Below are 15,739 nucleotides of genomic sequence, written 5' to 3'. Positions count from 1 at the left end.
TATTCTTCATGTCATATTATTACATGAAATGGGTGAATTTAAAACTTTTTTTCAACACTAGGGTATGCTTTCACTTGCTGATTGGTAGGGTTATAAAGCTGGAATCCACACCAATTGTAGACTGAAGAGGTAACAAAGCATTTTGTAGTGCTGTGTTTCAATTGGAATTGTACTTTGTAAAGTACCTCTCACACCCAGGCGGTGTTCATATACTATAAATAATAAAATTGAAACAGTGTGACTGGCAGGATGCGCTATTATACAGCAGCCGATTCTGTTAGGGAGCAGGTCCCCACTTCCTCAGTATATATTATAAAAAGCAAGCATGGGGTCTGTGCTAGTGACAGCAAGTCTCAGAGGTAACACAAATATAGTTGATTATCAGTGCTCTGCTCCGCAGCTCTCCTCCTCCACCTTAAACTGCTGCAGCGTCTGTGTCTGTAAACCCACGGGCTGTTCAGGATCGGTCTTGCCACAACTTTCAAAGAAGTACTGACATAGCATAGACCCGTTTTAAAAGTTCACAATACACTTTATTTTACTTGCAAGATTGTAGTCTTGAGTTCAACATCACATATAAAACAATGCCCGAACCGGGTTTCGCTCCTGCCTCATCTGGGGCGTCCTGATTGTTCTCTCGGGTATGGGCGGTATTTATCTTATGTTATACCTTACATCCTTTCCTTTTTTTCCTTTTTTAAATAACTTTATCTCTTTTTAAATACTAACTATCCACTAAAATCAACACACTATTGCTTCCACCATCTATAAGGCTGCATTTTTCATTTGTTCCAATAATTATTAAAGCCGTATTACTAAATTAAAACCTATGAGTCCTTATATTGCTATATTTTAATAACCACATCTCTTATGCTAGGTCATAAATACTTCCGATGCTCTCAAAGTTTTGGCCACTATCCCTATAATCTTTTGCTATATCCTGGTATCGAAACCCCTACATTCTACCTCCGGAGCGCTCCTGCTCCTAGTCTTCCACCTCACAGTTTCAGTTCTTATGTGTGAAATATTTAGTTCTTATGTGTATTCATAATGCTGCCACAATACTAGCTGGAGATAGGTGCAGAGTGTACTACTATTTTCAAATCTAAAATCTGAGGAGGATCTCTATTAATAATGTGTATATTAGTGCTGTAGCTATCCCACATCGATACCAATGCATATTCTCTATTTAGCTTGATGTCAGGCTGAATATTCCTAGTGTTGCCAAGGTGCTATCTGGGGATACGTCAAAAAGGCACTACAAAATAGACTCGGGGTAGGGTCTACCCTATTAGTGATACTGGTGCTATAGCGGTACCATGCCATTAACGCAGATTCAAAGTGCATGATTTGTTGGACTATATATTAGGTTATTTGTTCCTAATACTAACAGTGAGCTAACTAAAAATCAATTCGGGGTGTGCTATCATATCCATATCTGAAAAACCAAAAGGGTTTCCCTCGATATTAGATCTTATATTATTGCTATAGCGGTATCTGGTGGTTACCACAGACTTAATGTCTGTTCTCTATTGAGCTATATGTTGCCTGTCTTCGGTTAATACATACATACATACATACAGACCTAATATCCCATTCAATATTTAACCCTTTAAGTTGTAGGGTTTGTAGTTTGTAAATACATTCCGCCTCTCTCTTATTTATATGTTTAACTGGATCCCCTCCACTTAATTTTCATTAATTCTACCCCCATAAACTTCAGACCTTCTGGGATTTTTTGATGGGCTCTTTTAAAATGTGCCGAAACACTTTGCATTTCTAGCCCATTTCTGATATTCCTAACATGTTCCTCAATTCTTATCTTGAGTTTTCTCAGTGTTCGTCCAACATATTGGAGTTTGCACGGGCATTCAAGTACATATATTACCCCTATACTCTCACAGGATATATCTCCTCTAACTTTTTGGCCTTTTTCAACTGCTACTGCGGTAATTTTATCACCCTTCTTTTTTTCTTCTTTAGATCTATTTTTACAGCCCACGCAAAAACCACACCATGTGACTGTGCCGTTAATGGGTGGCGTTTCCTCTTTTTGCAGACAGCTATGTATAACTTTGTCTTTGATTGTCGGTGCTCTTTTGAAAATAAAAGGAGGTTTTTCTGGAAGGGAATGACCTAATACTGGGTCATTTCCAAGTGTTCTCCAATTACTTATTATTATTTGTTTAATCTGCGGACACACCGTGGAATATTGCATAGAGAAGGCAAATTTGTATCTCTCTCCATCCTTTGTTGTTCTGTTTTTAACTTCCTTATTTCCCTTTGCTACCTCTTTAACGGGACATCATTTTATACTAACATACCTAAGGATATAGAGTTAAGAGCAGTAGAGTTTTATTTAGAAAAATAAAATTTCAAAGAGGATCAAAAAACATTTATTTAGATTCTATCAATTTCCTTGATCTGGAGATTATAGTGGAGGAGGGACAAATTTATACTAGAACGTACTTCAAACCCACTGACCGTAATGGGTATATTGATATCAACAGAAAAGAGGTAGCAAAGGGGAATAAGGAAGTTAAAAACAGAACAACAAAGGATGGAGAGAGATACAAATTTGCCTTTTCTATGCAATATTCCACGGTGTGTCCGCAGATTAAACAAATAATAATAAGTAATTGGAGAACACTTGGAAATGACCCAGTATTAGGTCATTCCCTTCCAGAAAAACCTCCTTTTATTTTCAAAAGAGCACCGACGATCAAAGACAAAGTTATACATAGCTGTCTGCAAAAAGAGGAAACGCCACCAATTAACGGCACAGTCACATGGTGTGGTTTTTGCGTGGGCTGTAAAAATAGATCTAAAGAAGAAAGAAGGGTGATAAAATTACCGCAGTAGCAGTTGAAAAAGGCCAAAAAGTTAGAGGAGATATATCCTGTGAGAGTATAGGGGTAATATATGTACTTGAATGCCTGTGCAAACTCCAATATGTTGGACGAACACTGAGGAAACTCAAGATAAGAATTGAGGAACATGTTAGGAATATCAGAAAAGGACTAGAAACGCATAGTGTTTCGGCACATTTTAAAAGAGCCAACCAAAAAAAAAAAAAAACCGGAAGGTCTGAAGTTTATGGGGGTAGAATTAGTGAAAATTAAGTGGAGGGGATCTAGTTAAACATATAAATAAGAGAGAGGCGGAATGTATTTACAAACTACAAACCCTACAACTTAAAGGGTTAAATATTGAATGGGATATTAGGTCTGTATGTATGTATTAACCGAAGACAGGCAACATATAGCTCAAAAGAGAACAGACATTAAGTCCGTGGTAACCACCAGATACCGCTATAGCAATAATATAAGATCTAATATCGAGGGAAACCCTTTTGGTTATTCAGATATGGATATGATAGCATACCCCAAATCGTTTTTTAGTTAGCTCACTGTTAGTATTAGGAACAAATAACCTAATATCTAGTCCAACAAATCATTCACTTTGAATCTGTGTTAATGGCATGGTACCGCTATAGCACCAGTATCACTAATAGGGTAGACCCTACCCCGAGTCTATTTTGTAGTGCCTTTTTGACGTATCCCCAGATAGCACCTTGACAACACTAGAAATATTCAGCCTGACATCAAGCTTAATAGAGAATATGCATCGGTAACGATGTGGGATAGCTACAGCACTAATATACACATTATTAAAGAGGACCTTTCACTAGAATAAAAAATGTAAACTAACTATACAGACATGGAGAGCGGCGCCCAGGGATCTCCCTGCAGTTACTATTATCCCTGGGCGCCGCTCCGTTCTCCTGCTATAGGCTCCGGTAGCTTCATATGTTCAGTTCAACTGGGTGGAGCCTGCCGGCGTCTCCTTCTCCCAGGCTGTAGTGCTGGCCAATCGCAGCGCTCAGCTCATAGCCTGAGAGTTTTTTTTCTCTCAGGCTATGAGCTGAGAGCTGCGATTGGCCAGCGCTACAGCCTGGGAGAAAGAGACGCTGACAGGCTCAACTGGGTGGAGCCGAACATATGAAGATACCGGAGGCTATACCGGGAGAACGGAGCGGCGCCCAGGGATAATAGTAAGTGCAGGGAGATCCCTGGGCGCCGCTCTCCATGTCTGTATGCTTAGTTTACATTTTTTATTCTAGTGAAAGGTCCTCTTTAATAGAGATCCTCCTCAGATTTTAGATTTGAAAATAGTAGTACACTCTGCACCTATCTCCAGCTAGTATTGTGGCAGCATTATGAATACACATAAGAACTAAATATTTCACACATAAGAACTGAAATTGTGAGGTGGAAGACTAGGAGCAGGAGCGCTCCGGAGGTAGAATGTAGGGGTTTCGATACCAGGATATAGCAAAAGATTATAGGGATAGTGGCCAAAACTTTGAGAGCATCAGAAGTATTTATGACCTAGCATAAGAGATGTGGTTATTAAAATATAGCAATATAAGGACTCATAGGTTTTAATTTAGTAATACGGCTTTATTAATTATTGGAACAGATGAAAAATGCAGCCTTATAGATGGTGGAAGCAATAGTGTGTATAACAAGATAAATACCGCCCATACCTGAGAGAACAATCAGGACGCCCCAGATGAGGCAGGAGCGAAACCCGGTTCGGGCATTGTTTTATATGTGATGTTGAACTCAAGACTACAATCTTGCAAGTAAAATAAAGTGTATTGTGAACTTTTAAAACGGGTCTATGCTATGTCAGTACTTCTTTGAAAGTTGTGGCAAGACCGATCCTGAACAGCCCGTAGGTTTACAGACACAGACGCTGCAGCAGTTTAAGGTGGAGGAGGAGAGCTGCGGAGCAGAGCACTGATAATCAACTATATTTGTGTTACCTCTGAGACTTGCTGTCACTAGCACAGATCCTATGCTTAGTGTTCATATACTACTCATCCCCCTTCACTTGTGGTCAGCAAGAATGCGCCCTGCCACTCTGTTACGTTTGTACAGGAGTGCTGGAGATCGTATAATACAGAGCTCTGCTGTTTCCATCAGTTCCATAGAGAATGAATGGAGCATCAGGCCACAGGTTTAGCCTGATGCTTCATTGGGAGGGAAAATGGCAACCCTGTTCTCGGGATCGATGGGGGTCCTGCTGCTGGGAGTTGGTATAACTTTCAAACTTGGCACAACACTTTTAAAGTGTTCCTAAACTTTCAACAAGCTTTGCATTAATCAGTAATACAGTGTGTGTACACTATTTCCAGCCACTGTATGATATATTCTATTTTTAGCAGTTTTCCTCTTCACATGGTCAGTGTGTATTTTGTAGTTTCCCAAGATCTAGTGGTTGGAGACTTGCTGCCATCCAATAAGCACATCAAGTAGAGGAGAATCTGCTTCCTAACTTTTTCACAATCACTCAGAAGCAGCCCCAGGATCATGGAGTACATTACTGACCTGTATGGTTATAAATAAAGAATATCGCAGCCCATGTAGCTGCACCAGCCTGCTTGTCTGTGTGTGTCTCATTTAGTCCCTGGTCACTCCTCCCCCCTCCCCTCTCCATAGACTTGTATTGACAGTAATATGATCCTTCTGTGAAGCTGCTTCGGTCTTGAATGTGATTAAAGCATTTATCAAAGTGAAAGGCAATTAGCAAAAGGGGAGAATTAAACAGCTGATAACATGAGAACTAGACATTTCTAACTGATAAGACATTACAAAGTTTCTTGTGGTTGTCTGTACTATTGACTTATGCAAAGTTGTTTGAAAAGTTAGTTCAATCACAGTCCACCTTTCATTTTCCAAAGGAGCTGTGAAAAATGAAAGGTGGAATCTGATTGGTTGCTATGGACAACTAAGCCAGTTTAACTTTGCACCAGTTTGATAAATCTCCCCCAGTGTTCCTAATATCTACACAAAATCATTTCACTACAGTCTGTTGAATTTAAGAATATAATGGTGTACTTTATGTCCAATTGTGATCATGATTGCCCTTCATTTCTCATTGATGTGCCTTGACTCAAATTATGTATTTGTGTCTTTTTAGGACAGAGTTGAATATCTTAGAATGGAGAGTAGCATTGTCTATTTGGTGTCCTTTCTGGAGGGTTTACAACGAATTGTGCTTTTTACTGAAGACGAAAAAGTTTTTCAAGTTACTTATGACAGTGAAAAAGCAGAGCTTGCAGATCAGGAGGTCACTGTGTCATTGTCTAACATTGGAATTTCATTAGTAAATAATTATTCCAAGCAAGAAGTCTCCTACATTGGTATCACCAGGCAAGTTCACATTTTCTGTCTTTAGGTGGATTTAGTAAGTGTGTGGGAGCTATCAATCTGGACTCCCGGGTCTGTAGTCTTGGCTATTTAAGTCATATAAAAAATGGTTTGCGGTGAAGAAACATAAACTGAGTAATCTTTTAATGAGCGTTGAGGGCGGGGGAGGTCTGGCACCCCACACCTCTGCCTATAAGTGGTTTTGGTTTAACTCTGGTACCAGGACTGCATAGCTTTGCCTTTGGGTAGTGATTGAGCTTGTAAAAACAGCGCTGCTCCCATTGAAGGGAATGGGAACAGCACAGCAGTTACAAGCTCAGTTCACTGCCGATCAGATATTGATGGCCAATCCTGAGGATAAGCCATCAATATTAAATTCCCTGACAACCCCTTAAAGGGTCTGTTAACACATTTTTTGAATCAGATACTTATTATTATTAAACAAGTTTTAACGGTACAGAAAGCAAGATCAAAAAACAAAAGAATGGACTGAAAATTGTCAAGACTTTTACCATAATTGACATACATATATAAATAGTGAAATCAGAAGAAACAGAGATATACCTTTTCAGATGTACCACAAAACGACAAAATAAATCCCCCCCCCCCTCCCCTGCACCCTACCACCCAGCGATGAGACGGGTACTATAACATATTAATATTGTGTCTCAGAGCATTAAAGAATATAGAGCCGACACCCTGGACATGTTCTTAGCCCCTGTCCTTTCCATGATAAGCTTGTCTCCCAACTCCTCCACCCCAGGTCACCCACCATTGTTATACTTCTCAATCCCGATTTCCTATATATAAACTCAGAAACCACCCACAACTTCGAAACCGCTCCCCCAACACAGCCAAGGTAGTCAGAAGCCAAACTATGCCTCTTGTCTGTTCACACATTTGCTTTAAAGAGTAACTAAAGCTTTGCATCAAATTTTAATATGATGTCCTTAATGCTCTAAAAAAACTTTTTCTAATATAGTTCCATAAAAAAGTATTGAGATACTCGATGCCATTCGATACCACGCAAAAAAAATAAACCAAAAAAGCCATGTGCATTCCGCATTTTTAAAAAATGGCGAATCGCGCAGTATTTATTTATATTTTTTTCTTTTCCGGCGTTCACCGCTTAGATTTTTTTTCTATTTTAATAGTTTGGACTTTTCGGACGTGGCGATATGTGATCATTTTTATATTTTTTTTACTTTTTATTTAATAACTTTTTCCCCCCTTAGGTGCTAGAACCTGGGATTTTTTCATCCCTTGTCCTATTCACCCTGATAGAGCTCTATTAGGGGGGTGAATAGGACTTTACACTCTTCCTGCTGCTCTCTGCTTTGTGCACACAGCAGCAGGGAGCCGACTATGGTAGCGTCCTGGCTGCCATGGCAACCGATCGGAGCCCCAGGATTACACTGCTGGGGCTCCGATCGGAAGCTGCCACTGCACCACCAATGAGAGGAGGTGAGGGGACTCTGTGGCCACTGCCACCATTGATTTTAAAACTGAGGGCGGGAGGGGGCGCTGCGCCACCAATGATTCTAATACTGGGGGGAGGGGGCGCACTGCGCCACCAATTAAAATTAACCTTTAATACAGGAGGTGGGTACTGGCAGCAAATCAGCGGCAGTTAACCCCCCACACCTGAGGGGTTAACTGCTGCTGATCGCAGCTCCCTGTCAGAGGCAGGGTGCCGGCAATGTGATTCTGCTGCCAGTACCTGCCTCCTGTATTAAAAGTTAAAGACGACATTTCGTGGGTTCGGACTTAGTTAAGTTAGCAGGACATGTAGAGCAGGATGTCCCTGCTCCTACTATTATTCCTGGGCGCCGCTCCGTTCGCCCGCTGTGCCCCAGTTACAATCTCCTTCTCCGAATGCTAATTACTACTATCGGAGCGATGGGGAGGAGACATCAGCTTCTCTCCTGGGCGTTCCGAGAAGGAATGCCCAGGAGAGAAGCAGGTGCAGGGACATCCCTGGGCGCTGCTCTACATGTCCTGTAACTTAACTAAGTCCGAACCCATAAAAAAGGTCGTCCTATCATTGGTGGAGCAGTGCACCCACCCCTCTCTCCCCACTGGTAGCAGCGGCAGCAGCAGCACAGGGGGAGGGAGAAACTGCTTCCTTCTCCCCTGTGCTGCTGAGGGAACGTGAGCGCGCTGACAGCAGCGCGCTCATGTTCTGTGATACTAGACTGCGCAGCAGCGCAGGCCAGTATCGAAAAAGTGGAAATCCCGGTATCGTATCGATTGGGTATCGAAATTTTGATACCCGCAACAACCCTACTCCTGGCATAGTACATGGGTACCCTGTACCCATGTACTATGCCAGGATTAGCTGAGAAGAGTGGGCTCCTGCCTGCTCCGCTAAGCTAAGAGCTGACATTCAGTTCTCTTAGCTTAGCAGAGCAGGCAGAAGGAGCCCGCGCCGTTCAGCTAATCATGGGTACAGAGTACCCATGTGCTATGCCAGGAGTTAGTAATCCTCCGGGGGGTACAGGCAGGAGCAGCAATATGCGCTCCTGCCTGTACTCCCTGCACTGCTGCGTCCCCATTCATAAATTTCACGCTCCGTTCACCGCTGAGCTGTCACAGTGAACTTTAGGTAGGGAAAACACTTTAAAATTAATAAATAAGGTATATTAGAAAAAGTTTTTTATCGCCCATATTCATTGGGGGACACAGGAACCGTGGGAATAGCTATGTCCTCTAGGCGTTGACACTAGTAAAGGCTGTCAGCTCCTCCCCTGGCAGCTATACCCCCTTCAGCCTGGAGAGAGAGCTTCAGTTTTTTCTAGTGTCAATAGGAGGCAAGACCTCCGAAGCTCCTGAAGATTTTTTATTTTAGTTTATTTTTTTCTCTTCTTTTAGGTGGGAAACAGTGGTCGCCTCACCTCCCTGTTCTCCCCGGGGGAGCACGCCAGCGTTGGTTCGCCACGCTGCCTCTTTTCCCCTCAAGAAGACAAGGTGGACCAGAGCAGCCTCGCTCCCTGCATCCCGCCAGCCAAGGGGGTCACCAGTCGAAGTCCCTCTTCCAGCTTCCTGCCACTACGGTGCCAGTAGCTGAAGGGGTGACCATGCTGGAACAAGAGGAAGGGTGAAGATGGCGGCTGGACAGATAAGTAGATGCCTGCTCCAGGCCATCGACCCACCCACCCGCCGCTCAACATCTCTTGCCTCAGAGACGACCTGCAAGGGTTAATCCATAGCAGCAACAGCGGTTTATTTATCAGCAGCATCAGGCAGGGCCTCACATGTGTCTCCCTGGAAGGCGATTCACTGAGCGCTGGGGCACAGACATGGGCCGCATCGGATCGGTGGGTGGAGCCAAGCGCACAGAGCGCTTACAAGCAAGGGAAGTTCGGGGGCGATTCACAGCTATGGCTGGCGTCGATCGGGCGGCTGCCTGCTATATGGCGCTGTCTGGCAAGCAGGGGGAACAGGGGGTCACAGCGAGGAGCGATTCTAGCTATGCGGGGGTTAATGGACGCATGCGCGCGTATCGCATCGGCTCTCTGGAGGGATGCAGGACCTGAGGGGGTGGGGCCTATTCTTCCCGCCTCAGCGCTCGGCCAGTTCTCTCCGGACTTTCTCTGGTAAGAGCTGTTAATCCTCTCCTCAGGTCACTGTATCCCCCCCAGCCTCAGATATATCTGATTTTCACCATGTCTGATCCCTCTGGGGTTCTTCCGCGGCCAATAGCTAGTAATTATGCCTGCTCTATATGTCAGGCTAAATTCCCTTGTGGGCAACAGGATCCTGTCTGCACTGCTTGTCAGACGCTCAGGCAGGGTCCCCCCCCCCCCCCCTTCAGCCCATACCGCTGCTCCCCCTCTGGCATCTGAGTTACCCGACTGGGCCAAAACGCTCTCTCAGGCGGTGGAAAACCTTGCTCAAATCTCCCAATCCACCCTATCTACAGTGGGTCGCTTGGTTGAGAATCCGCTGACGGCGCTGGCTGCGCCTCCCTCAGATGCACCCTCCAGAGCTTCTGTCTCGGTCGACCAGCCTAGGTTACTTCTTCCCGGTGATTCCGTCAGTGCACGGCATTCGCAAAAGCGTCCCAGAGTAGACCATGTTAATTCCTCTGACGCATCTCCCTCTCCACCACGTGTACAGTCTCTCTCAGGTTTTTCTTCTCCTGGAGCCGTGCCGTCCGCCGGTGAGGTTGAGAATTTGGATGCGGAGCAGCCTTCTAAATTGGCCTCTACTGTGCATAGCCTCATTGCTGCCATCCGCGACAACTTCCGGGTGCAGGACGACCCCCCCCCCCCCTTCACTGAAGGGGTATCCTCCTTCCGTCCAAAACAGGCCTCAAAGGTGTTTCCTCGCCATAATGATTTTTCGGCGGTGGTTTCCCAGGCTTGGGATCACCCAGACATGCGTTTTTCCACCCCCCAAAAACTGAACATCCTATATCCTTTTCCAGCGGACTGCGTTTCCACGTGGACATCCCCTCCTAAGGTGGACCCACCTGTAGCACGGCTAGCCAAAAATACTGCTATTCCTGCAGTCGATGGATCCTCCCTTCAGTCCGCTGAACATCGTCGGATGGAGTCCCTCTTTGCAGCCACGGGGTCAGCCCTTAGGCCCGTGTTCGCCTCTGTGTGGGTGGCAAAGGCAATCTCTGAGTAGGGCAGCCAGCTGGACCAGGACTTGGTATCCGAGGTCCCTGCTCAGGACCTCCGATCCTTGGCGCAGCTGATCATTCAGGCAGGGAAGTTCCTCTGCGAGGCGTCCCTGGACGCTGGCGCCCTCATTGCGCGCTCTTCGGCGCTTGCAGTCACCTTACGCCGCGAGCTTTGGCTGAAGGTGTGGGCAGCGGACGCGACTTCCAAGTGTTCTTTAGTCGGTCTCCCCTTTGCTGGCACCCGTCTCTTTGGTTCTCGGCTGGATAAAATTATTTCTGAGGCTACGGGTGGCAAGAGCACCCATCTCCCACAGCCTAGGGCCAAGCGGGCCTCTCACTTTAGGTCAGGTTCCTCACGTGGCAGACCTTTTCGTCGATTGGCTAGTTCCCGCCCCGCAGCGAGTTCCTCCGCTGGGGGCGGCGGCTTTCCTTCCCAGGATTGACGCAAAAAACAGTCCTTTCGGGCACAGCCCTCCTGGCATCCCAGACCTCAGGCTGCTCGACCCCCTGCGGCTAAGCAGACCTCGACCTGAAGGTGCGCCCCCACCCAACAGGGTGGGGGGGCCGCCTCCTCCTCTTCCAGGACGTCTGGCGGGCCCACGTGTCCGACGCTTGGGCGCTCGAGATTGTATCCTCGGGAAACCTGATCGAGTTCCTGTCTCTTCCCCCAGACAGGTTTTTTCAATTCCGTCTTCCACGGGACCCCGAGCGGGCAGCCACCTTCTCCCAGGCCATTCAGTCCCTCCTGGACCGGGGAGTCATCTCTCCTGTTTCCCCAGCAGAAAGGTTCAGGGGGTTCTATTCGAACCTTTTTGTGGTCCTCAAAAGAGGGCTCGGTGCGCCACATCCTGGACCTCAAACTGCTGAACAAGTTCCTTCGCCTCTAGCGGTTTCGGATGGAATCCCTTCGTTCCGTAATTGCTTCTCTGGAGCAGGGGGGATTCCTTTCGGCCATAGATATTCAGGACGCATACCTCCACGTCCCCATCGCGCGAAGTCACCAGCGCTTCCTGAGGTTCGCGATAGGAGACTGTCATTACCAGTTTGTCGCCCTCCCGTTCGGGCTGGCAACTGCGCCTCGGGTCTACACAAAGATTCTGGCCCCTCTTCTCGCCCTGCTCCGTTCCAGAGGCATCTTCCTTATGCCTTATCTGGACTACATCCTCATCAAGGCCTCCTCTTTTGTTCAGGCATCAAACAGCTTACAGATAACGCTGGAAGCCCTGGCACGTTTGGGGTTTCGGGTTCATCTCTGACACCCTCCAGACAATTGGTCTTCCTGGGTATGCTTCTGGAAATGGACGCGGCACGGATTCGCCTTCCCCCAGACAAGTGACTGGCCTTGCACCGTTCCGTGAGGATCCTTCTCGACTGCAGACTTCCGTCCATTCGACTCTGCATGAGGACGTTAGGGAAGATGGTCACCTGTTTCCCTTTGCCCAGTTCCACTCTCGCACGTTCCAGAGAGCGATCCTGTCCTCCTGTGACAAATTTTTCGAGAGCCTGGACCATCTTATCCGTCTCTCCCCTCAGGTACGGTCGTCCCTTTGTTGGTGGCTGTCGGTTCCGGTTCTGGGAAGGTCCTTCCTTCCGGTCTCCTGGACGGTTGTTACCACCGACGCCAGTCTACTGGGTTGGGGAGGGGTGTTCCCTCCCAGGACAGTCCAAGGCACATGGTCTCGGTCGGAGTCCAAGCTCCCGATCAATGTCCTGTAACTCAGGGCGATTCTTCTGTCCCTCTGGCACTGGATCCACCTCTTGAAGGGTTGCCCAGTCAGAGTCCAGTCGGACAACGCCACGGCTGTGGCGTACATCAACCACCAGGGAGGAACACACAGGCTTGCGGTGATGCAGGAATCTGCCGAGATCTTACGGTGGGCGGAGGCCCATGTACCGGCATGGTTCTCCCTCCTCTGTGTTTCCCCCCTTCCCCCTCCTGCCCAGGGTTCTACGGAAAATCAGGATGGAGGGCATTCCGTCGATCCTCATCGCCCCAGATTGGCCCCGTCGCGCGTGGTACGCCGACCTCGTTCTTCTTCTGGGAGACGTTCCTTGGTCACTGCCGCTCAGAGACGACCTGCTTTCGCAGGGAGCGGTCTTCCATCAGCATTTAAGGTCTCTTCGTTTGAAGGCGTGGCCATTAAAATCGCCATTCTAAAGCGAAGAGGTTTTTCGGTGGATGTTATTCGCACTATGATTCAGGCTAGGAAGCCTGCTTCTTCCAGGATCTATTACAGGACCTGGAGATCCTTCCTGGGTTTCTGTGAAAACCGAAACATTCCTCCTCTTCGTTTTTCTCTCCCCACATTCCTGTCCTTTCTTCAATCAGGGTTGGACCTTGGTTTGAGCCTTAGCTCTTTGAAGGGTCAGGTCTCGGCGCTTTCTAATTTTTTCCAGCGCCCTCTGGCCCCCCTCGGGCCTGTAAGGACTTTTCTTCAGGGAGTGGCACATACGGTTCCTCCGTACCATCCTCCTTTACCGTCTTATGATCTGAATTTAGTCCTCTTAGCGCTCCAGGCTTTCCCCTTTGAGCCTTTGCGGGAGATTTCTCTCCGACTCCTGTCCTGGAAGGTGGTTTTCCTTGTGGCTATTACTTCCATCAGACGGGTGTCTGAATTGGCGGCCCGTTCTTGTAGAGAACCCTTCCTGGTTCTTCATAAGGATAAAGCGGTTCTCCGGCCTGTTCCTTCCTTTCTTCCGAAGGTGGTCTCCGACTTCCATATCAACGAGGAAATTGTCCTTCCTTCTCTGTGTCCCTCTCCTTCACACCCTAAGGAAAGGGAGTTGCATCACTTGGATGTTGTCAGAGCTCTCAAGATCTATTTAGCATCCTCCGCTCCCTTCCACCGTACAGACTCCCTTTTTGTCATTCCGGAGGGTCCTCGCAAGGGATTGGCGGCCTCCAAGGTGGCAATCGCAAGTTGGATTCGGGCTGCAATTGCGGAGGCTTACCGCGCCAGGGACAGGGTTCCGCCCTTAGGTGTCACGGCTCCCTCCACCAGAGCGGTGGGCGCATCTTGGGCTCGGAAGAATCGCGCTTCGGCTGCACAGTTATATAAGGCGGCTACTTGGTCCTCCTTACATACATTCACAAAATTTTACCAGGTGCATACTTATGCATCGGCGGACGCTGCCTTGGGCCGCATGGTCTTGCAGGCGGCAGTTTCCTAGATGACTGCAGGGACGCTTGTTCCATGGGGCTGTGGTTTTTCCCTCCCTGTGGACTGCTTTTGGACGTCCCACGGTTCCTGTGTGTCCCAATGAATATGGGCGAGAAAAGGAGATTTTTATATAACTTACCAGTAAAATCTCTTTCTCGCTCTTCATTGGGGGACACAGCGCCCACCCAGTATTGTTTTTCAACCACAGCTGTGGCTGTTCTAGTCAGAACCCCGTTGGGTTTTTGGCATGGTTGGTGTTCCATGTTTTTTTCTTTGGTTGGCTTGCTTCTCCTACTGCTTGTACACAAACTGAAGCTCTCGCTCTCCAGTCTGGAGGGGGTATAGCTGCCAGGGGAGGAGCTAACAGCTTTTACTAGTGTTAACGCCTCCTAGAGGACATAGCTATACCCATGGTTCCTGTGTCCCCCAATGAAGAGCCAGAAAGAGATTTTACTGGTAAATTATACAAAAATCTCCTTTTTTAGGGCATTCGGGATATCATTAAAATTTGATGCAAAGGTTTAGTTACTCTTTAAAGGGGTTGTCCGGGTTCAGAGCTGAACCCGGACATGCCATTATTTATACCCAGACAGCCCCCCTGAGGCTAGCATCGGAGCATCTCATGTTCCGATGCGCTCCCTTGCCCTGCTCTAGGTCGCGCAGAGCAAGGGCTCTTTTGTTTTCAATAATACACTTCCGCCCGGCAGTGTGTTCGGTGACGTCACCGGCTCTGATGGGTGGGCATTAGCTCTGCACTAGTCGTTTTACTGGCTAGGGCAGCACTAAATCCCACCCTCTAGTGCCGGTGACGTCACCGGATATCCAAAAAATGCCTTTGCCCTGCGCGATTTAGCGCAGGGCAAAGGAGAGCATCGGAGCATGAACTGCTCCAATGCTCAAGTCAGTGGGGCTGCCTGGGTGAAAATGGAGGTATGTCCAGGTTCAGCTCTGAACTCAGACAACTCCTTTAACTATTGCTATCTGCTTTCCAGTATTTTGGACGGCAGGAATAGTGCAATCTGCAACTTTTATAAATATTAGAACTGCAATGTCAAAGTCAATGTTTTCTGTCATGATTTGCCTGTATCGGTTCAAAAAAGGGATCCGGCTTAGCTGCGTTGGCTCCATTATAAATGGAATCAATGATGCTAGTGTGAACAGAGAGTAACATGTATGAAATCTTTCCACCTGTGTCTTTCTGAAGTAAAGTCCTATATATTCACATATTCTTCAGAGTTAGTTTTGTAATAGAACTAATAGTTTTCAGAGAACTTTGTTATACAGTGTGGCAGATTTACTAAGACTAGCATTTCCTATGGCAGCCTTAAGCCTCATTCACACGTCCGTGTCCATGCTCAAATCCGTGAGCAGGTGGTCAGTGATGCATCCGTGTTAAGTCTGTGTGTTTTTTCTGTCTGTGTTGCATCCGTGTTTTACTGACACTGAACAGCTGATTTTTTTTTTTCAAAGCATCTCTTCTTAATGATCCATGAAACACGGATGCAACACAACACAGATTATAATGGACGTGATGGATCCGTGAACACAGACAAAATAGAGCATGTATGTGTGCTAAAAACACTGACCCACGGACCATGCTAAAACACAAATATCTGAATACACACATTAAAATGAATGGGGACGTGTGCTGTGCGTGGAGAACACGTACAGGTTGCGTCCGTGAAACACTGACGTGTGAATGAGGCATAAGAGGCAGAAAATGTATTTAT

At 46.8% G+C, this 15,739-nt stretch overlaps 1 protein-coding gene across 1 annotated transcript in view; it reads left to right on the top strand.

Annotated features, from left to right (window-relative positions):
- Positions 1 to 15,739, top strand: part of VPS13A (vacuolar protein sorting 13 homolog A) — a 269,928-nt gene that overhangs the window by 189,958 nt on the left and 64,231 nt on the right. Inside the window, 1 exon segment of the mRNA XM_040417055.1 lies at positions 5,989 to 6,221. Within this exon segment, the coding sequence (XP_040272989.1) occupies positions 5,989 to 6,221 (233 nt within the window).

This window comes from Bufo bufo, chromosome 2 (genome assembly GCF_905171765.1).
Source record: "Bufo bufo chromosome 2, aBufBuf1.1, whole genome shotgun sequence".
NCBI classification, from domain to species: Eukaryota; Metazoa; Chordata; class Amphibia; order Anura; family Bufonidae; genus Bufo; species Bufo bufo.
Note: the sequence above shows the minus strand (reverse complement) of the source record. Positions and strands in the feature narration are given on the sequence as shown.